The 22,955-nt window shown below is 49.3% G+C and overlaps 1 protein-coding gene across 1 annotated transcript in view; it reads left to right on the top strand.

Moving 5' to 3' along the window:
- Positions 1 to 22,955, top strand: part of SGIP1 (SH3GL interacting endocytic adaptor 1) — a 55,904-nt gene that overhangs the window by 14,873 nt on the left and 18,076 nt on the right. The window contains exons 2-14 of the mRNA XM_075710284.1: positions 3,548 to 3,611; positions 6,217 to 6,241; positions 8,937 to 8,993; positions 9,566 to 9,620; positions 10,535 to 10,710; positions 13,831 to 13,842; positions 14,571 to 14,582; positions 15,455 to 15,479; positions 15,896 to 15,947; positions 17,024 to 17,109; positions 18,400 to 18,492; positions 19,772 to 19,846; positions 21,894 to 22,349. Of these exons, the coding sequence (XP_075566399.1) occupies positions 3,548 to 3,611; positions 6,217 to 6,241; positions 8,937 to 8,993; positions 9,566 to 9,620; positions 10,535 to 10,710; positions 13,831 to 13,842; positions 14,571 to 14,582; positions 15,455 to 15,479; positions 15,896 to 15,947; positions 17,024 to 17,109; positions 18,400 to 18,492; positions 19,772 to 19,846; positions 21,894 to 22,349 (1,188 nt within the window). The remainder of the gene's footprint in view (positions 1 to 3,547; positions 3,612 to 6,216; positions 6,242 to 8,936; positions 8,994 to 9,565; positions 9,621 to 10,534; positions 10,711 to 13,830; positions 13,843 to 14,570; positions 14,583 to 15,454; positions 15,480 to 15,895; positions 15,948 to 17,023; positions 17,110 to 18,399; positions 18,493 to 19,771; positions 19,847 to 21,893; positions 22,350 to 22,955) is intronic.

Raw genomic sequence — 22,955 nt, 5'->3', positions numbered from 1 at the left:
GGGTGCCTGAGGGCTTTGGGAAATCCTTGTCTCTGGAGACCTGCAAGGGGGCAGGTCTGGAGGGGTGAGGAACAGCTGGGTGTCTGGCCCAGGTGTCCCCAGAAGTGCTGGGCACAGGGTGGGGATGGCTGAAGGAGTGGGCTGTGTTCATGCTGGTATCGCCCAGTGCTGCCATCGCAGGGCGATGCAGCATTTTGGATCTGGTACCTGGTGCTCCTTGATGGGGAGAGGTGGTGTTTGATCTTCATGCTAGGTGCTGCTTTAGAGAGCAGCACCCGAGTGGTGATTCCAGCTCCTCCCTGCTCTGAGCCATCCCTTGATGCCCCACATGGATATGCTCTATTTTCTTCTTTCATGCTCATCTTTCTGCTGCTTCACTGCTCCTTCTCTGCTTTCTCTCCCACTTACCATCACCTTTTCTCCTCCAGCAGTAAATCTGTCTTGTCCTGTGAGGTTCCCCTGAACTCATAGTGTTTCCATGTATCATTCCCTCTGTGGACAAGGTCTTATTATCATTATTTTTTTTTTTTATAAAGATGACTCTTGCCAGGACTGGTTTTATGGTGCTTCAGCTCCTAAAACCAACTGAAATGAGACTTGAGGACTGGAGTGCGCAGTGCCCTTCCATGCACAACCCTCAGCTCTGTCTCTGCACCATCAGATGGGGTATTTTTAACAGCTCTCTGGGCTGGGGTTGATCATGTCAAGGGAAGCATGAGCTCCTCTGAGCTACAGCCACCCGAAAGCAGAGCTGTCCTGGAAAACCACTGTGGTGTCCCCCACCAAACTGTGGACCCCTCTGGTGTCACCATCAGGGGACAGGCAGCCAGTGCAGTGGGGTTTGGTGGGGGACCCGCTCCCACTAGCTCTCAACAACTGTCTCCAAAGGAGGCTTTCATTTTTGTTCTTCCTTTCCTAAATATCCCTCAATCATTACCATTTTAAGCAGATGGTGGGCCTATTATATAACTGAGCAGAAGGCTTCATTACAAAATTTAGCCAAATCAGGCACTTCTTCAGATAAGACTAAACAACAACTCATTTCTGGGGTTTTCAGCCCTCCCTGTTCTACTTTGAGTTTGGAGGATGAAGTTATTCTAGGGGGTGAGATCAATGGAAACCTTCCTCAGTTATTAATAAATTGCTTGAGTTGTGAAGAAATTGTAGGAAAGCTGAAAGGCAAGATGTAGTAAAAACAAAGCTGTCCACCCAAGGTTGCAGGATGAGCCCATGGGGTTCAGTATTGCTCCCAGCTGCTTGTGCTGCCCTTAGCAGCTGTGAGTGTATGGATCCCATAGGCTGGGGGTGTATGGGATCCCATACACCCATTCCTTCACCCCTGACCATGTAATGCTTGCTTTGGGCAGACTAGCGAAGTGCTCTGGGTGTGATTTTTCAGGAGCAGTCCCTTTTTTTCCCATTTCACAGGGGGAAATGTCCAACCTAAGAGCTCCATGAGCAATACTAAGGAGACCTGCTGGAGCCTCTCTTGGTCCTACCCTGGCTGGCTTGCTCCTAGTGTTGGCCTGAAAAACCACCCAGCCATGGGGTATCAAAAGCCTGAAGCATCCCACATGCATTTTGATAATATAATTTAAATCCATCAATTTTTGATGTGCTGCAGAAAGCTAGCATTTGTGTGCTTGTTGCATGTTTCAGTCAATGATCAGAAGAGTAGGATGTCCCTGGGAAAATGGAAAATAATTTCAGTTTGAGGGCACGTTCAAAGCAGGAGGCAGACCAGAGAAACCCAGTCTCCCTGAAAAGCATCAATCAAATGAACTGTGCAGGGGCACACAGCTCCTGGGACGAGTGCTCCTATGTTCCTGGGGTGTCCACAGCTGGTTTCAGGGGAGCTACAGGAGATTTGGCTGTTTCAGCACATCAATCAAGGTAGAAGCTTGAGGTTTTTTTCATGGAATCCCAGATAGTATTTTTTAACAAAGCACGTTTTAGCACAAGTATAGTTGTGTGGTTCTGGTACAGTGCATGTTGCATGAGCTGTGTCCCAGTCATGGTAACCCTGGTTTGTGCCGCTGAGCCTTGTCTGCACCCTCAAAAGTCACTGCACACCGCCTCGGGGAGAGGAAGGCTCGCAGCAGTGGGGCTGTGCAGGCACGCATGCGGCTGACAGCACTCCTAATGGCAGCGTGTTCATCTTTCCTGCAAATTCACACCACAGCTGTGTCCTTGCTGCTGGACTCGGTGGAGATGCCCGTGGCCTCTTGGCTGAGCTCCCTGCAGGGCTGGCTCGGCACCTGGCAAGGAGGCAGCAGGGCAGCGTGGGCATTGCCGGACCTGCGTCTCCTCCCCTTCATCCCTGCTGGTGGGCCCTGGGCTGTGGTTAATGATGGTCCCTATTTGCTGGGTGATGGCTTGACTCTGCTTTCTGTGAGGTTTTGGGGAAGAAGCTGCTGCCGAGCAGGGACTGGCTGTGGTTCCTGAACACTTGATATGGCCGCTTGCTGCAGGTCAGCTCGTTGCATTGGTGTGAGCCGCTGCGTTTGCTGCTCCAGACCATTGCTGCATCCTTGCAGCTGCATCTGACCCATGGTGTTTCATGTTTTGCTTTGGCCTGGAGGTTACCCACACTCCTAGAAGCTCCAAAAGGAAGAAGCCAGAAGTAGCTGCTCTAGACTCAAGGGCCGCAGTTTATGTTGGCTGCTTCGGCCACCAGGATCTCTAAATTGCACCCTGACCTAGATTAATTGCTATCGTGCTGCTGGCAGTGATTGCACAACAAGTGTGTCCAGCAGCATCCAGCATGATAGCGGCTTCCAGCCACAGCTGGGTCTCAGCGGTGGGGCTGGATGGCCACTGCCAGCAGAAAATCTGCATGAAAACCAGCCAGCCAAGTGAAACGTGCTAGCTTAAAATCCTCTAAATGCCTTCCTTGGTGTTCTTGCTGCAAGCAGTTGTTAAAAATCCCTCTCCTGGATAGCTCTTAGGCTTGAAAAGAGGGAGAAACTTGCAGAAACCCACTCTTCTCCATCTGTTTTTAAAAGTGGTGTGGCGGTAGCCACTGCCCTGATGGGCTCTGTGGCTCCCAGAGCTTCCCGCTTCCCAGCTGGCTCCAGCATCATTGGTACCAGGCATGGTTTTAAGCACTGTGCAGGTCAAGAATCAGTGCAGAAGATAACCAACTTCATGGTTTAAACTGTTTTTTTTTGGTTCGTGGGTTTGTGTGGTGGTTTTTGTTTTGTTTTTTTTTTTTACACCAGAGGGGTTTCCCCAATGTGCATTAGTACCCACATGCAGCATGGCAAGGGAGTGTATAATTAAGACAGTAAGCTTAGAAATATTAACTGTGAAATATGTAGTCACACATGCTGAGATCAAGTTAATAAGTGTTAAGTGAACAAATAAAAGGCATAAGCAAATGTACACACTACCTGCAAAGTCCTGTTGGCAGTTTCTTGTGTTTGGGTCTGTCTTTTTTTAACCTTTTTGATGAATTAGAGCTGACCAGGGAATAAGGAACTTTTTGAAGGATTTTTGAAGCATGATGTTAATATTGCATTCTTATTTATGTTCCTTCTATCCACAGGATTGAAAAAACGTACAAGGAAGGCCTTTGGTATACGCAAGAAAGAAAAGGATACTGATTCCACGTAAGTCAATGAGATATAATCCACATTAATATCTAATGATGCTGGGCAGAAGCTGATGCCAGTGTGCCAGGACAGGAAGGCAGTCAGTGCATCACAGGCATTTGTCATCCTTGGATCAAGTCTTGTAATAGGAAATACATTTAAGTTGTTTCCCATTGTACATTCAGTGGCCAACAAATAAGGTATTCTCTCATTGGCGCTGCAGAGATAATAAAGCCAGTTCTCCACGTGTTTGCAATTTACAGTGACAGCAGTGATCAGAAGAAAATTACTCCTCCGAGAGTTTCAGCAGATTAATCTCTGCCCAAACTACTGCTTTCCCCGTCTGCTTAGATTTTTTTAGATGCAAATTCAATTTAAACAGATGCCCGCACAGGCAGTGAGGCCATTGTTGGAGTGAAGGGCTGTAGGGGTGTGTGGTTGGGGCAGGCTCTGGATGGCGAGGGTGCATGAGGCTCATGGAGCACATGTTCCTTTGGCATTGCTGTGAGAGCTGCTTTTGCTTCCTGGGAAAACATTTGGTGGGGGTTCCTCCCACATCTGGCAGGGAATGCTGTGCATGGATGCAGAAACCACTGGCAGGGTGCTGAGCCCTGCCCAGGGAGGGCTCTCGGCTGCCACTGCTGCTTTGGTGGGGGGATGTCCCAAAGTGGCATGGCAAAGGAGCCTGTTCAGCCCGTGTGCTGGGGGCGGAGCGGGGGAAAGGCAGTGGGGACCCCTGCTCCACCAGCATCATCCAGGTGCTTAATGCCTGGCACAGCAGAAGCCTTGTGAGTTTTTTCTCTCTCTTTATTTTTTTTAATTTGTTTTGCTGAGCTATTTTATACCTCAGAGGTGGTTGGTGAGGTTTCCCGTGCAAAGGCACAGCCGCTGCAGGTCTGGCCACGCTCCCAGGGCTACAGTGAGCCTGGCTGCACCAGCACCTGTGTGGGGCTTTGCCCACTGCAAAAGGGGGCCCAAAAATATGGGGGGGCATGGAGTGTATCCCAAGAGGGCTGTGCAACACCAAGCTGTTGTCCTGCTGGCGGAGGGGGGCTTATCACTGGGAATGGTGACTGTCCATCCACCAGCCAGGCAGGCTGTGGGACAGCCACGAACTCCTGCTCCAGCCATGTATGGCTTCATTTATAACTTATCAGAAGGATGGGCAGGAAACAGGCTGCTTTGCATCTTCCTCTTCGGCTCACAGAAAATTAATGGAGCTACATCTAGGTCCTGCCTTTAGCCAGTACTGTGACTTCTGCACTTGCTTGCAGCAGCCTGCTCTTCCTAGAGGTTGAGGAAGCTGGTGGCACATGGAGATAACAAATCCTGGGGCGTTTGTGATGGTAACAAGCTCGCAATAGGGCCACTGTAGGGGAGATGCTGCAATTAGCAAGCAGTAGTGATTAGTGTGTTGCGGGGTCACATCACGGTCATCGCCCCGAACAGCTTTGAGCGCTCTCCAATCCCCCATCAGCAGCCAGCGCTGGGCTGGGAGGAGTGGTGAGGAGTGGTGGGTTCAGACAGGACGCTCTGGTCACCCCCTGCCACGGCTGGGCCACCGCACCCCCAGAACCTGGTCGTGGGCACCATGGTTCAGGGTCACCAGAGCTGCTGCCTGGCTTCTGGGGAGATGCGGGATATGCTGGAGCTGCAGCGCAGGCGTGAGGGACCTGCCACCCCCTTCCCTCCACTGACTAAGGGTCTCTGCAGTCGTTTCTGGCTGGGCTTTGGGGAGGTGAGCAGGAGGTGACATTCCCTGCACATAGGTGGAATGTGGAAGTAGAGAGGATCTTTGCTACTTCCAAAAAACTTCAGAAACATTTGTGCAAAGAGATTAAATGTGAGATAATAGAGAGGGAAGGCAGACGTGTATGAATTAGAGAAGTTCAATGGAAGGCGTTAGTCTCTGTTAAACCAGAGCCGGACGGGCAGCGGCTCCCTGCAGGGTTTTGATGATGCCCTGAGTAAGACATTAATTTGTGGCAAATCTCTGGCAATGCATAAAACTCAGGAGCATGTGGGAGGTGGAGGAGCACGTCTGCTTTTCATAAACATATTTGTCTTTTCACTAAATAACTTAGCATCCGTAGACAGTTTTTAAATACGGCTGCTGAGCCTGCCGTGCTGTTTTCTGTGACCGAGGTCCAAATCCCATAAGCGGTTGGGGATTAGGATCCCTGAGGAGTCTCGTCAATTTTCAAATCCATTCAAAAGAGAAGTGACTGTGTTTCTGGCAGAAGAAAAATCTCTAAATTACTCTATATGTAATTTTTATTGTCTTCTGCAGGAGGATGCATACCCAGGGTAGGGCTGTGGCCATGGGATGGGTGCAAGGAGGAGCCAGCCCAGCTCCTCAGCCAGGAGAGTGTGATCATTGGCAGGAGCACTTTATTTACTAATAAATATAAAATTTGTCATCTGATAACATGAGAGCAGTGGTACTGAGACCGTTGTGTGGGTTTCACAAGGAGCGCGTGGCAGGTAATTCAGATTTGCTGGCAATTTCATAATTAAAACCATTGCTGCTATGGATCCGTTAAGAAAACCATTTCCACAAGTTAATCAGGTGACAGTGCAGTTTGGGAGCTAACATGGCTGTGTTTCTTTCTGTTCTTTGCAGAGGGTCGCCAGACAGGGATGGCATTGTAAGTATTGCACGGACCCTGGTCCTGCTCTTCTCTCCTGCCGCGGCCCCTTAAATGCTAATCCCTCCATCAGCCACTGTCAGCATTTTGTGAACTGTTTCTTACTTTCTGTTTAATATAGAAAATAAATTTCAGTAAGAAGCTATCTGTTTGAAATAATGACGCACTCCAAGTTTTCTACAAAATTAATGTAAAGAAAATAACAATACAGAAACACCTGATGAGCACCGTGGGCAGAGGCACCAGGTGTCCTGCTAAAACCCCTGGCTCCGCATCCTCATTTCTAGTCCCACTAATTGGTTTGGGTCAGATTTGCTGTACAATGAGCTAAGGGAAAATTGCCAGAACAGCTGTTTCCAATACCTATTTTTATTTTCTATATTAAACTGAAAATAAGGAGATACTTGTTTTTTAATTATTGCTGCTTTTATTTATGGTGTTAGATAGAAATGGCCCCACTAGATCTGGGTAGTAGATGGACCGTGTTTCCTTTAGCTGTTTGATTTCAAGTTTCCAAATAAGTATGCTGGGTTCAGGCTGGGACTGTGATGGTTGTTATTTCTTGAGCAAATTCAGACATTAGAAGCTCACATTAAAATAAAAATGAGAGACCCTTGGGAGGCTCGGCAGAGAGAGCACTGCTGGGGTGTCTTTTACAAAGCCATACAAAAATTGGGGTGCCAAATTGCTCCTTTAGAGAGAGCACTTTTTTTTTTTCACATCTGACCTAAGATCCTTGGCTTTGGGCTCGCCATCTGTTTGTAAGCCACTTGTTAAGAAATAGCGATTTTGAAGGGGGGAAAAAAAAATCTGCAGCTCAGGTAGTGCTTTAGCTAAGGCTCTATTCAGCAGTAATAAATAAAATGCAAGGAGCAGCCTGGAGCCGTTCCCTCCACTGGCAGAAGTGCTGTGGGCAGCCTTTTCTTGCCAGCCATCGGCACAGGGAACTTGGGTGAGCTTGGGTGCTGTCTCAGTCGGGCTCCTATTCTTGACTTTCCAGGTGGTTTGCTGCTTAAGCTTGGTGCAGGGCAGAACAGGGTCTCTAGTGCTCCAGCAATCTGCAGGATGCAGAAATGCAATTTTGGGGGGGGTATACTGAAGCCACTGAATGTATTGGAGGCAGGGGAATTGGAGGATGGAGACATTTAATATAACTTTTCCTCTTACAACATGTTCTTACCATAACATTTGCGGCCACTGGAGTGGCCAAGAGGCAAATCCGCTTACTGCTGAATAGAGCCCCATTACCTGCCCCCAGTAAAAACCGCGCTTACTCCTAATGGAGCCACAGCTGAGCCCTCCTTTTCTTATAAAACTGTGCAGTGTGTTTGCTAATTGCTTGTAACTTATTTTTGTGTTTAAAAAAAAAAAAAGAAAACCAACCAAACAACCACCCAATACTTTAACACTTTTTCTGCCAAACCCCAATCCCTTCCAGCCGCCCAGCCCTCATCCCAATGAGCCACCTTGCAATAGCAAACCCGAGAGTGTGCGTGAAGGAGGAAAAAAAAATTCGGTAAGGAAAACAGAGCTCGGTTTACAGCTACAAAAGGGTTGTTAAAAACAGTGAGTAATTTTTGGTTTGAAAGCCAGAATATAGGAAAATATCATTTAGGCTCAGTAAGGTGGATGTATATGAGTTGAATAGAAATGGGGTTAAATGCAAATGGACTGGGGGAAAAGCAGAAGTCTCCATGTAACTGCATCCAGAGGCTGATTTTTCACCACTGTACCTCTAATGAGGCTGCTCCGTTCTTGGCCAGCATCGTGAGGACCGTTGGGTGAAACGTGGCGCATGAGGGTGCTGGTGGCCTGATCCAGCCCCCATGCTGCTGCTGCCCTGGGACGGTGCATTGCTTTAGACACTTGGCAGGGTGCTGGGGCAGGGGGTGCCACCTCTGGCAGCTGAAGGGAACCAGATTATCTCATTTAGGTGCCCAAAATTGAGAACCCAGCCTAACTTCAGTCCCCGACCTGGCCTCGCAGCACTCTTCACTGGTTGTGGTGGCCTGTGGGAGCTTTGGGTGTTTTTTGGATGCACAGAGCAGACCAGTAAAAGGTCCCGCAGGCAATGGATGCCCAAAGCCTCCTTCCAAACCAGACTCACCTTGGTCCGAAGCAGCAATAACCTGTGTGTGTGTTTGTTGGTGTGTCGTGATGTGCACTAACGTCGCATCCCACACGGACGCCTCTCACTGCTGCAACCCAGCTTCACCACACGGTGAAGCAATGACACCCGGCTTGCTCTGCGGGCGGTTTGGCTACTGAATAACAGAAACCAAATCCTTCTTTCAGTGTGTTCTGGGGAAGGTGTTTACCCCCCGATAAATAGTGGTGCTACCTGTGCTTGATGAGCATCAGGAGCCCCCACTGCCACCAGCTCTCCCCATGGGCTGGAACACCCCAGCATGTGGAGAAATTTCATTTCTCTTCCTTAAGAAGTGTTATATGTTCAGCTAATGAATGTTCAAAAAAAGGCTTTTAGCTCTCTGGTATGGTAGACCTTCCAGAAATGGGAAACGCTGTTGTGTATCGCTGATGTGTGTGTGCAGAGCGGCTCTCCGTAGTGCCTGCACAGGCAGCTGCAGCAATACCCAGTGGCATCCCAGCTGTGTCAATGCACGCGTATAAGGTATGCTGTGTTCCTGTTTCCTTAATTTAAAGCATGGAAATTTTGTTTTCCGATGTGTTGCAGAAGAAAACAAACGGAGCCCCGAATGGATTTTATGCAGAGATCGACTGGGACAGATATGTAAGTGTCTCGCCTCCATCCAGCACCCACGCAGCTCCCAACAGGGGACCCGGGCTGTGCTCCCATGCCGCTGTTTTGGCTTTCTGGGTGGCCGTTTTGGGTGATGTCCAGGTGTTAGTTGTGCCCAGTTATCTATTTCCTATCTGCATGCTAATTAAATAGCATAAAACTGCCCAGAAACCAGGTGGTCCTGACGCCCTGCAGGTGAGGAGAGCACTGCCTGGGCCTGCAGGGTGTTGTAGTTACCCAGAGAAAACCCTAGGTTGCAACCAAGCATTGCAAAATATTTTCTGCAAAAATTGAGCGTTGCAAAACCTTACCTGCGAAAATCAGGCACTGCAAAAATCAATCTGCAGCGAGGCTGGGTGCTCAGCCCCTGCTAAATGCCCCAGCGGGTGCCGTGCCAGAGCACGGGTGCCGGTTGTTCCGTGCAGCCCCAGGGGCCACCAGTGGGCTTGGGCTGCATGGGGCTTTGCTGGACATCGCTTCCTGCCGGAGGAAAGAGCTGCTCCAGCTTTCCAGGAACAGAATTAGCATTCCTAATTCTCTTGTGGTTTTTGTGCCCTATTCAGAATTCACCTGAGCTTGATGAGGAGGGATACAGCATCCGACCTGAGGAACCAGGCTATATCCTTTATTGTTGGCTTTGCCTCTTAGTTTATAAACTGTAAAATGAGCTGGGGTTCACAGGCAGGCCAATGACTCTATTTTATTTATTATTATTATTTTTCCCCCTTTATTTTCCTTTTAAGCTGTCACTCCACAGCTAAAATTGGCTCCCAGAGGGAATTACCTGAGGCAGTAGAGCAGAAGGTGATTTTAATTGCCTTTGATCCACTGCTATGAAATGAGGAGGCAGTGTGAGCAGTGCAGGGAGCACTGCAGTGGGGTGCCCCATGGAGATGAGGATGTCCCATCCCATCCACAGCGGGTACACCTGCGGGGCTGTGCACAGGTGCTGGCTGTGTGGTGCTTTGTCACAGCTGATGCTGTTTTAGGGCAGAAATGATCTGTGTGGCAGTAAAAGCAAAATGAGCAAAGATCAATTTGCAGGTCCTGTAGGTAGTATGCCCTGCTAAGGGGCGAGGAGACATTGATGGCCAGAGCCCGTGCGCGTGCCAAGTTCGTAGGCTAGCAGTAGGTTTTAAGCCTCCTCCTTGCAGCTGGAGGAGGGTAAGTGGAATTTCTTCCTCTGCCACTGCTGAAAAATGCTGTCTCTGCGGGTGATGAGCCAGTGCAGCCACGATGGGGAGGAAACAAAGGCACCGATGCAAATCACTGTTGGGCTAAACCAGGGCTGGCTTTATCGCTGTGAGCACCAGTTCCCATGTCCTCTGCCTGCACATGGATAAAGCAGTGAAACATCACAGCAGTGACGGGCACGGCGGGAGGATTTGCCCCTTGCACGCTACTCCGGCCCTGGGGTGTTTGGGATGAGCATTTTGAGAACACTAATTCCCACTCTTCAGGGAGGCTTGAGCCTTTGAATGCCAAGGCTCTGCCCTCGCAGCAGGAGGAAACCTTCTTTAACTGTGCTCTACCTACCAAAGGAAAGCACTTCTACTCCTCGAGTGAATCCGAAGAGGAAGAGGAGGCACACAAGAAGTTCAACATTAAGATCAAGCCTTTGCAGGCTAAAGATATCCTGAAGAGCGCGGCGACAGTGGATGAGCTGAAGGCTTCGATAGGCAACATTGCACTTTCTCCATCCCCAGTGGTGAGTCCTCGGTGTTTCCGTCTCTTCCCCTGGTTGCAAAAGCAGTGGTGCTCCACAGGGCTCATCCTGAGTGAGCAGGGGGCTCTTCCTTAGGTGCCAATGGTTAAGTTTGCATTTGTGTCCTTATTTATAGGGTCTTATCTATATAGAGGCAATAATATGACTGCAAGGAGATCTCAGATGTATTGTGGTGATGTTTCTAGGTCAAAAGGTCTTAAAAATTCCCTTTCCTGCTCATGAAACAGGGCAATTGAGATCAGAATATACTATTCCCTTATTTTTCCCCTTTTTCCTCATTTTTCAATGTGGTCATCGTTCAAGACATAAATCGGATGGGTCTTGCACTGCTTCCTGGGACAGGGAAAGCATCTGTGGGTTTTCCACACCGCTGCTGTGGGATGTTGGAGGGACATTTCTCACCCCAGGGGTGAATCCAGGGTTCCAGGAAGGAAAGGTTGTCTCTCCTTAGTCTCTCCCGGTATAAATACCATCACCCTCTGGTTTTCCTAAGGCTTGTCAAGATTTCTGTTGTCTCATCCCAATCTGTTCAGCCATGAAAAGATTTGATTTTTGTCTTTCAGTGGGCTTTAGTGTGGGCTATAGTGTCTTTTCAGATGAAGCTTTCTATGGTTTATAATTAGCCTGTATCTGAAGCGTGAATGAATTTCAAACTCTAACTGAAGAGGAAATAAAATTACTGCATTTTATTTCTTCTTCCCAAACCAACACAACATTGCCAATTTTAATGAAAGCTTCTGGGACAAGTCACTGTCCTTGGAAATACCAAGTCCTTCTGACATGGCTCTGCTTCCCCCCGATGCTTGGTCCCTTTTAGCGATGTGCACTTCTGGATGCTTTTTGTGCTGTGACCAGGGAGTTTCTGGCTGTTAGCATTCAAGGGTTAGAAACTGCAGTCAGCTGCTTTGGGAAGCACAAACACCAACCCCCCACCCCCCCAAAAAAAACCCAACAACAACAAAAACCCACCCACCAAAACTCAGCAAAAAGAGGGGAGGGGGAGTTTTGGAGACTGGTAATTATTTGCCAAATAGGTGGATAATTTTGATCAAGAGAGGAGAAAACCCCCAGAATTTCTTATTGTGAAACCAAGCTAATTTTGGTTTTGCAGAGTGATGGCCCCAGCAGTTTGGTGCACACACATGTATACGTATATAATGTAGGAGACAATGTTATTTTGGGAGGAGAGAGGAAATAGTGCAACACTTTAAAAATGGGACAGGGAAAGCACTAAGAATTTATTTAAGGGGCCAAGTCTGTATTTAGTGTGTTCTCCTCCTCTCGTGGCTTTTATTTCTGCATCCCTTGCTGGCAGCAGGCCCCTGCCACAGGGGTTTGCTGTTCCGGGCACCATGGGGTGCTCGCCCATCCTGGGGTGTAGCTGGTGGCTCCGGCACAGCCGTGGCAGAGGTGGGGAGTAGCTGCTCATTGATTCTGTACTGCAGCCCGCGGTGTAGGGATTTCAGAGAATCTAGCAGAAAAATATAATGCAATGTGGTCTCTAGCAATAACAAACTAGCAAGTGGTTATGCTCAGCTCCTAGCAGTCCAAAGTTATTTGATTATATTTATTCTTACCAATGAAACACTTGAATAATTTTGCACCAACATATGAGGATTAGGCTGATGTGGTCAGCATTTCTTCTGCACATCACCTTTTCCACAGAAACAAAACCCCACAAAATGTTCATTTTGCTAGATATGATTCTGTGTCTCCTTTTCTGTGGTGTTTTTCCTGCTGAGGTTGGGGGGATTTTTGCTGTCAGTTAGGAAGGATTTAGCCCCTGCTGAGCACACCTGTGTGTGTGTCAGCGTAGTGCGGTCTGAAGCCTGCCCTTTGGGTGTTGGGTTGGGACACTCTGTGTTTTGCTTTGGGGAAATCCCTGTCTCTGGCCACCACTGGCAGAGCACAGCCTGGGGCTGGAGCCGATACCTCCCTGTAAAACAGTGCAGACATGCTCTGCTCAGCCTGAAGGGCTCAAGGAAAAGCCCTGTGCCAGGCTGGACAGAAGGAACCACGCTGCTTCCCTGTGTCAGGATCCAAAATCTGGTGTACGGAGCCAAAGGGCGCGGATGGGGAGGTGAATGGTGCCACCGCTGAGTGGATGGGTGCTCCCTGGCATGCCGGGTCCTGGCAAGTGGTGCCAGTTCCACTGTCTGGGAAAGCACCAGTGCCCTGGGCAGGAGCTGGCTGAAGGAGCCTTGCAGCCATGGGAGTTCCATGCTTTGCTGTCCAGGTCCCTGACCTTGTCCTGGGCTCGTCTCCTCTCCAAAACCCGCTGCAAAGCCCTGCTCTGGCACCCTGTTCCTCCTGTACGCCAGCTTCTCCTGGAAGAGAGCGGGATGGGAGGTGTCGTGTCCATAAGCACTGTCCTCCCCATCCCTTTGGGCTGTAAATTATGGTGCCTTAACTTGAAGACAAGAAAAAAAAAATGGAGATGCTGTTGTAAACTGGTGTCAGCTGCATCCTCTGTCTGAAGCCCAATAGCTCAGGTCTCATTTCTTGAGGAAAAAGCACGCAGATGGTGGTACAACCTGCCCATGCCACGTACCGTACCAGCAACAGCCTGGCATCTTCAGACTTCCCACCTTCTTTCCTGCTCCTTCCTACCGGCAGCTCCTGCCCGCTTCACTCTTTGCACCATGAAAAACTCAGCCCCGAGAGCGGGGGTTTTGTAGCAGTCTGAAAAAATAGTCACTGGGCAAAGCTCACAAGTAATAACCTTAAATTTAAGCACTTAGGGGTAAAATCGTGTTCTTTACTTTCCTCTCGTATGGACCTTTCCAAGAAATGAGACAGGCTGGGAAATGGCCTTTGTCTATAGCTAGCAGGGCCCACTAACAACAAAGCATGTGAATCCTTTCCATAAGGCAGCTCAGATGCAGGTTTTCATTTCTTTATGCGCTCTCTCGCTCCAATCTTCTGTCTGAATGAATGACAGCCTGGCTGGGTGTGCTCACGACTCTGCTTTCCTGTGTGTTTAACAGTTATACACCTGATGCTTTTGGGCGTAATACAAATCTTTTATTTCTGTATTATCCCTTTATAGAAAATATCTTATATTCTCATTTTCTTTTTTTTTATTTTTCTGCATTCTTTTAGAGGAAAAGTCCGGTAAGAAATACAGTTTTTTTATCTCTTATAATTTTTTAACACAGTCTTGTGTTCTCTTGTTTGCACGGTCCCTGTTTTGCATGTCTCTAGAGCTGAAATGTAAAATGCAAATAACAAATGCTCCTATTTTGGAAGGCATGATGTTTATTATTTTCCTTCTCCCTTGATTTAACTTAGAGCATTTTAAAATAGAGCTAGGCTGTCTTTGCTCTGAATGTACATAGTCTGGGAGTATAGTTTGGGTAAAAAAGCTGGTGGTTTTGGACAAGATGTATAAGGAACAATTTTATCTGGGCACATTTTACATACATCAAAAGGAATGAGAAAGCAGAAAAACCCATCAGTGGTTCATGACCTCTGGTGTTGCTGTATGTAATGGTGATGGCTTCCCTGAGAGGACCAGGCTTCAGACTGTTCTGAGCCCAAAATGTGGAAATTCACCCATTCCATGGGGTTTGGGTTCCCTCTGGGGTCTCTCTGGACACTGCTCTCCACCTGCCTCACGCCCCGTGGCCAGGGTGACCCATGAGCCCGTGGGAGCAAGGTGTGCTCCCAGCAGCTGGTGCCGGGGCTGGGGGCTGCGTGGAGGAGGAAACCCACCCAGCGCTGCACCGCTGTGGCCTGTGAAGCCGTGATGGAGGGGTGTGATGGGCGCTGGGGGGCTTGGGGCGCTGACCTGTTGCTCTCTGACCAGGTGTCTCTTCTCTCTTCCTTCTCGCTGACCGCAGCGGCGCAGCCCGGTAAGCACCCGTGCTTGCTGCTTCTGCCCTTGCCGCTCTGGGAATGGGGGTGCTGGTGGGGTCTGAGTCTGTGCCAGGGTTAGGTGGTGAGCACAGGGGGAGGGGAGTGGGGTACCAGTGCAGTTAGCTGCCCTGTTGTGTGACCCCAGGTGATGGTGGGACCTTGTCCCCGCAGCCAATGCAAAGGAGTCCCTGATGATGAGCATCCTCCCCAAAGGAGGCCCTGATGATGGGCATCCTCCCCTGCTCGACCTGCATCCTTGCAAACCCCCTGGAGACCCAGCCCTTGGTGCAGGCAGAGCGGCAGCGCTTGCGGTCCCGGAGTGCCCCTCTTGCCCGTCCCCCTCCGGCGGGGCTCCCGCTCCCCTTTCTGCCATACAGCCCCAGCTCCTGCAGTCTTGGAGGGTGGTTGGCTTTTGTTGTGTGCAGGCACGTGTGCGTTTTTGTGGTGAGAGTGAGGATTTAGATTGCTGAAAATAGGTTATTTAGCTTAGATCGATTTGCAGCCCATCAAACGTGAGGATTTTGGTTTTATGCCACTTCAAATGGGGTAAGGATGCCAGTGACTCCTGTAAGCCACTCGCAGTCAGGATGGCTGTGAAGGCAGCACTGTCAGGTGATGGCTTTACGTGGCTCAAAATCCTCTCGGTAGGGTTTTCCTGCACCCTGTAGGCTGGGGGCAAATGGGATTTCACAACATGCATGTGCAGCTGGGCATGTTTTAGCCGCATACAGCAAATATCACCTTAGATAAGCAATTCCTGCCACATCTGCTGGGCTGCTTTGCTCCTGCTGTGTCCCTCCTTGGGTGACAATTGCCACTCACCCGTGTCCCTGTGCATTCTGCTTACCTCATGTGTTTCTAATTCCAGGGGACGATTAAAAGGAATTTATCCAGTAAGTATGTTCTGCAGCCTTCAAGAACAGTAGCTATGGCAGTGAGGTGGTGGTGGTATTTTGGGGAGGGGGAAAAAAAACAATGAGGTGGTCAGGTTTGCTTTAAAGTGGTCCTGGCAGAAATGATGGCACCCAAATGTATTCCTTAAAGAAGGCCATATGTGACATTCTTGGGGTACCCTATGGAACCAGTGCAGCTCCCTAGTCTAGCTCTACAGAAATAAAATCTGAATTAACAAACCAGACCTTTTACTGCCAGCATCTCTATAGCAGGTGTGGGATGGGACACATGCTGTGCTGGTGGCATGCCTTGTGCGAGCCCTCCTGCCAACACAGCACCCGGATGGGCTGGGGGTGATGCTCAGGGGGTGGGCAGGGAGCGGCTCTAACCCTACGCTGTCCATCCTGTGCCGCAGGTGAGGAGATCGCACGGCCCCGGCGTTCCACACCAACATTGGACCCCGCCAGGTCAGTATGGAGCCCATCAGTATAATTATCCCACACAGCTACATTCAAGCACATCGTCCTGACGTGGTTTTTAAACGTTTTGATGGGCAATTGCACGTTACACCATTGCTCAATGGGAAGCATCTGCTTTCACCTCCAGATTTTGATCCTTTTTCTTGTATACCTGAATAGGTCAAACCCAGAATAACGCAGGAAGTTCAGGGGGTATTTACTCCTCGCACAAATATTACCATCACCTAGCTGAGCTACCTGAACTTGGCTCATCAAAGACATCACTGCGGAAACATAACTTTTATAACTTTTTAGGCTCATGAGACAGCCAAACGTTTGTTTGTTGTTTAAATAAGCTGAGTAAATGCTCTGTGCCGCTGGATACAAGAGATGCAGGGAGCTTTGGGTCCACATGCTCTGGCTCTTTGCTCATATGCTGTGTGAGTAAATGACAAAGGAGTAGAGGTGCCCAGGCAGCGACGGTGGATGCCCCCCACAGTGTGGCTGAACAAAACATGCAGAATTGAGGTGCCGATGGCAGTGGCACCCCTGGTTTCAGATGCACAGCATCCATACTTGCTCTCCCGCAAGAGCAGCAAGGACATCCACCGCTGGAAGCTGCCTCCAGCCTGATCGATAGGGAGAGCTGGCAAGTGTGTGCTGTGGGTATATATTGATTTAGAAAAGCAACCAGAGTAGTTGGTATGGAGTGAAGCCAAATCTCGCCAGGAGCATGCCCTGTGCAGCTGCAGGGTTTTACTCAAGGTGCATTGAACCCAAGTGTGGTCCAGACCTTAACTTTTTTCTTTTTCCTTTTTCATGCAATCTGGAGTAGCTCTGACTAATCCTGAAGCAATCCCCAGTGCCTCAGTGACTGCTTGGACACTACAGTGCTTGCACCGTAGTGCTATAGCCAGTGCTACCACTCTCCTTTCCTTTTTCTCTGCCTGAAACCCTGTGTTTTGCCAGGTGCCTGTTAGTCTAAATGTAAACACTCCCTGAAAATACGTATATTTGCACTCAAACACAAGGTTTGAGTACAAACCTGAACCTCATGGTTCCTCTGCGCTTGTCTTATCCCGCAGCAAGAAAGCCGGGGAGGACCCCGCCGCGCTGGCACCGCTCTTCGGGCCCCCGCTGGAGTCGGCGTTCGAGGAGCAGAAGCTGGACGGTGGGTCAGGGGACACGGGCAGCGTCTCCTGGCAGTGGCCCCTGGCCGTGCTGTGCCCCAGGGACGGCTCATGGCCCCCAGCTCTGCCAGCAAGCAGGGTAGCCCTGGTGATCAACTCCACAGCCCTCCTCCTAAAGGAGGGGAAAAAACCAAAATTAAAGCAGAACGCAAAGGGCGGGTAGTTGCATTACAGGCAGTGTGGGGTTGGGGTTTATACGGGTTATACAGAAACAAAGCAAGTGTTTAAGTCAGTTAATTATGTGGTCTTGGGGCAGATCCTGAAAGAGAGCAGCTAATAAACATTAAAAATATTGACTTTCAAATGAAACCCTGGCTTTACCCGTCTAGCAGGCTCTGCTGATGTACCTTGAAGCCATGTGTGTTTTTAACAGCAGCAGCCGTTAGCTTCTGACACCATGGCAGCATTTCAGCATCACGCTAATTTAATTGAAGGAAGATACGAGGAGCTGTCTGGCAATGCATTACAGCTCCCTGTGCTCGTGAAGATGTCATTGCAGTAATGTCATCTTTTCCCAGAAACAGCGTTCCACTGGACAGGAGTATAGGGATACTTTGCTCACCCACAAGCCTTTTTTTTTTTTTTCTTTTTTTCCCCTCCCCAAAACGCAGTGATCATACAAGGCTTGTTCTCCCCAAAGAAAAACCCCATTCACCCGCTGGAGCAGTTTGTTCCTGGAGAGGTCTCCTCCTCCCTGAGACGGCCAGCTCTGCTCGGCTATCACAAAATGGCTGCTGCCACTTGTAGCCTAGTTATGCCTTGTAATTAATGACTCTGGTTAATTCTTTTAATCAAAACTATGTTTGCATGCAGTTCTTGACACATAAGCTAAGAAAAATAGTGCAGAAAGTTTAATGAGAGATAGAAGAGGTTTTTTTCCCCATACAATCTGTGTGAATATAATTGGATCTTTTCATTTTAATACCTGTTTTTTCTCCTGTGTATCCTAAAATTCCAGACAACTTCTGCAATTAATGCGATGTTTCACTTAATGTAATAAGCCTCCAAATACATAAATGGCATTGTTTTGTTTGTCAAGCAGCATGAGTGTCAAACTAATTGCATGACCTGTTTAAAAATCGGGCAAGCTTGTAATTATCAACATTACAGAAAAACCCTGTCTTTAATTACTGAGAGGTTTCTGTCACTATTTAGTTTCTTCTCTTTACAAGCCTCAGATAAATGCATCTTATCTGTGTGTTTTCGTATTTGTAAGAAAATAGTTTTATCAATGCCCTTGCATGTGTATTTATTTATTTTTGATTTTTCAGCTACTCTAGATCAGCCTGAGATATGGGGTTCGGCCCAGCCCATCAACGCCAGCATAGAGTCCCCAAAGCTACCGCGACCTTTTCCAACCGGAAGTAAGTGACCGTGCAGGTTATCAACCGAAAATAAATGAATATATACAGAAATCACATCTTTTACTTTTCCTCATCCAGACTCCTGTACTGTGCAATTCTGTTAAATTCTAATCCTGTAGCAAGTTAGAGGGGTTTTTCTTCCCCTGGCTTGACTCTAGCTGCAGTGCTAGGAAAGTGGCCTGCAGCACAGGGTAGAGGAAAGACAGGGGTTTGATAAGGGATGGGGTGGATGGTACCCAGGGTGGGAGAGATGATGCACATCCTCCCTGGGGAAACATGCTTCTGCCACATGTGCTCAATTTGCAAGGAGAAACATCTCCGGCCAGGGCAAATGGCCTGCATGGAGCCAGTGGTTAAACCCGCCCTGCCCTCAGAGGCGAGGAGTACCTGATCATTTGTGTTAATGATGCAGTTATTTGGCTTGAAAGGTCATAAGCACCGCTTTCTCTGGGCTAACATAAGGAAGGGCAACGCAGCCCCGAATCCCTGGGTTTTGTTGCAGCTTTCCCCATTGCCTGGGACAGCCAGGGGAACCACAGCTTTTCCTCCTTCCCAGCTGCAAAGTCATTCTTTCCTTTCCCCCTGCTCCTTTCTCCCCTCACTAGCCATTAGCACAACCTGTTTCATGCCAAACCCACCCCCCAGCCCTGGTGCTGCCTGCTGGCCAGTGCCAAGGTCAAGGCAACCTCTGGCCACGTCCTGAGCTTGCAAGGGGATTGTGACACTTGTGATTGAAATGGTTGCTTAATGGTGCCGAGCTGCAGCCACGGTGCCTCCTTGGCTGCTCCTCCAGGAGGTTTGGACTCAGATGCTATTTACCACCCGCTTTGCGAAAACACCCCTGTAAACCCTGGGTTAATTAGCCACAGGATTCTTCCTCCCATACGTGCCTCCCAGATCCATGTAGGATAGGGACGTGAGAAACGCAGAGGCAGATATGTGCCTCGGAGACTACAGGTTTTAATCCAAATGTTAATTCAGGTTTTAAAACTTGAGTACAATCTAAGACTTAAAAATGAAAACAAACAAACAAAAAAACCCCAAACCCCTAAAACCCAACAGAAAAGGCCACCAGTGATTGCTTGTTGCTCAGCAAAACACTGTAAACTCCCAGGCTGTGGGGATGCTCCTGCTTGCCCAGCAATCATCCCAGGGCTGGTGCTGCTGCCTGTTCTGCACCTCGGCAGCACGCTGCCAGATCCCCCTTTCCCAGTGAAGCCGTACACATTCCCAAATGCACTGCCACTGAACTTTCCCCTCTCTCTGCTCTGTTTTGCAGCGCCTCCACCGCTCCCACCGAAAAACATCCCAGCCACACCACCGCGCACTGGCTCTCCTCTGACGGTGGGAATAGGTAAAAGCTCCGCGCCGCACCTCCTCGCGCATGCCATCGCACAGCCCTGGTAGACCGATCCAGAGCCCGCGGGGGCTGTGCTGGGCGGTTGGGTCCCCATAGCTACATTTCAGACATGGATTTGGCCCTTGTGCATCCTCTTTCCCTTGCATTCGTGGTGCTTCAGCGGATTCTGCAGTCAGGGTGATACTTTAGAAGCGGTGCAAAGATGCCTTTGACTCTGGAGCCAGTGTTGCCTTGGTGAAATTAATGTTCTGTCCTCCCCCCACCTGTGATATTGGTCACTTTTAGAAATGAAATGCAACACTGACCTTAAAGTCCTGCTCAAAACTGGGAATAACTAGAGCACTGTTACTGCCTGGAGTGGTACTGCACAGTCTGCTTATGAAATAACGGGGCATGGGGCACCTGCCTGTGTCAGGCAGGCTGATCCTGCCCTCCCAAATTCCTACTGCTGTCAGGGAAGGTGGGAAAAGCCCCGTTGGTCAGGCAGCCCCGGACCGGCAGCTGGGGGTGTGGAGGGGCAGGGGAGGGAAGAATGAAATGGTACCTGGGATAAAGGACAGCCTGAAGGAAGGGATTGAAAGACATTGTTGAATGTAGCCAGAGGACATAAAGTGCTTATAAGCATATAATTCATGTTGCTGGCAGGGTGCTGTCTGCTGGAGCTGCTGGTTTTGAGGAAGGGTGGGCAGTCCCTGGTCTCTTGACAGGGACACTTTATGGACACATGCATACAGAGCACAGCGGGGTGTTATTAACATTGCCATGAAGAAATCTCCTGCTCTGAGCTTACTGCTCTATCCATCAATATTTCATTCATGCTCCCATATCTTGATTTTTCTATTTATCTAAGCAGCCAGACTGGCAGAGTGTCCACCTACATACATAGATTCATCAACATGAGCAAATGCAATGCCCAGCCATGTGTGACAGTTTATTTGCTGGGGTCTGGCTTGCTACGCATGTCAGCCTGTGCATCAAGTAAAGCAAGTGGCAGAGGTCTATTTTTTCTGTTTTAGCAAAACTATATTTTATTCCCTAAATGTAGAACCACAGATGGCTCCCCCAAACGCAGGAACAGGGGTGGGATGCTGACTTGAGGACCCCAGAGCGCATGTTAGTTTTAGCGGTATGCACATGGCTGTAGCAGGGGCTACAGGCTCCTGTGCTACCCTGGTGCTGTGGCCATGCACTGCCCTGGTCCTCGCCTTGTCCCTCTGCTTGGTCTGTGCAAAAAGGAGTCACTGAGTACTGGGCAGCCTTCCTGACGTTAGAGAGCTGCCAGCTCCCCAAGCTCCAGCCCTCGGGGAAGAGAAATGCAAGAAAACAGGGTAGGAAAGGAAGGATGGAGGATCTCCCTTCTCTGGATGTGTAACATTCTGCTGATGAATCCCATCTCTGTGTTGGTTATGAAGTCAGATATGAACATTGATGTATGGTAGCTCAGTATAGTGAGTAGAGCCCTAGAATACCCTTGTCTGCTGCTGCTTGCAACTGAAATACATACACCCTGTCTGCTTTCCTGTACTGCGTGCCCAGCACCAGTTCTTGAGAGTGTCAAGCCAACATGTTTAAATATATATGTATTATATATGTATATGTTTTTATATACATATATATATAGTGGAGTGTGCAAGAGAGCCGAGCGTGTAAGTTTAATATCTGCTGATAATTCAGAGTGATGATAATGACATAATGATGTTGTTTAGATGATAAGTAACAAAGGTTGAAAGCCAGCTGTAAATTTTGGGAGGATACGGGACCGTTGTGTATGAAGTGATGGAGGAGGAGGGCTTGGCTTGTGGTGCATGCTTGCTCTCGTACAGCGTTATGTATTTCAATCTAGTGTGGTTCATTACACGTTGCACGTGATCTGACGTAGAAACTTTGTTGCACATGAATTATATTCCCCGGCAGCTTATAAGAAAATATTCTTTTAAAGCATCTCCTCTAGAAAGTAGCTGACGTAGAGTCCTGTAGAGAATAGCGTGACTGCAGGTCTCTCGGTTAATACTAAGTGTAAAATAAACTACTTTGACCACAGGAGGGGACCAGACAGCAGCAGAGCTCAAAACTGACAAACTTCCGTCCATCAATGACTTGGACAGCATTTTTGGCCCTGTGCTATCCCCCAAGTCTGCTGTTGTTAATGCAGAAGACAAGTGGGTCAATTTTTCTGATCAATCCCCGGAAAACGTGACTCCGGAGTTGTCACCCCGGGAAAAAGCGGGGTCCCCGCCAGTGGCAGTGGGCAGCCCGGCCGATGCTCCAGCAGCCGAGCCCTCCCGCCCCCTCCCGTCACCGCTCCACCTGGAAGAGGTTCACAAGAAGGTTTCTGAGCAGCCCCACCTTAAAGATGATAACTTGGAGCCGGCCGCCTCTCCCAAAGATTTTGGGCTGGGACAAAGAGCGACCCCGCCTCCCCCTCCGCCGCCCACCTACCGGACGGTGGTCTCCTCACCCGGACCAGGCGCCAGCAGCAGCACGGGAAGCACCAGCGGTACGTCCTGCGGCGTTGGGTGTGCTTCGGTGTGGCCATGACCGCATCCGCCGTCCCCTCCCGCCTGGTTGTGCCTGTGCCCAGCGCCCGCACTCCCACCCGGCCGTCTCGTGCTTCCACGTCCAGCGTCTGCCCTCAGCCTCCTGTGTCCTCTCCCCTGCTCCTTGCTGCGTGTCTCATAGTCGGATGGGTCTGACAGCCTTTCCCCAAAGCTCCCGTGAGCTGCCCTTCCTACCTCTGATATGCACATAACTCCCCAATGCAAAATTTGGCATAGGATTACCATTGCTGTAGCTCTGCCCTCAGTAGGCTTCAGAGTGAATATAGGTGGAAACATTTCAGGCAAATAATCTGAGCAAGCCTCAGAACCAGGGGTGTTTAAATCTGTTGCAGACAGACAGGTCACCGCATACTCTCACCCTAGGGCTGCTGAGACTAAATAACTCACAGCTCGGAGGTGGCATGGGTCTGAATGGTGCTTGGTCCCTCTCAGCTGTGAGAGCGTGGATGACCAGCCAGGCCTGGAGAAATGGCTTCCAGGGTGAACCTCTCACAAGGGCAGAACCTGATAGGTGTGTCTGGCATGTTCTGGCTGCCTGGCTTCAC

The sequence above is a fragment of the Pelecanus crispus genome, chromosome 5, assembly GCF_030463565.1.
Source record: "Pelecanus crispus isolate bPelCri1 chromosome 5, bPelCri1.pri, whole genome shotgun sequence".
In the NCBI taxonomy this organism is placed as follows: Eukaryota; Metazoa; Chordata; class Aves; order Pelecaniformes; family Pelecanidae; genus Pelecanus; species Pelecanus crispus.
This window is presented reverse-complemented; position numbering and strand designations above follow the sequence as displayed.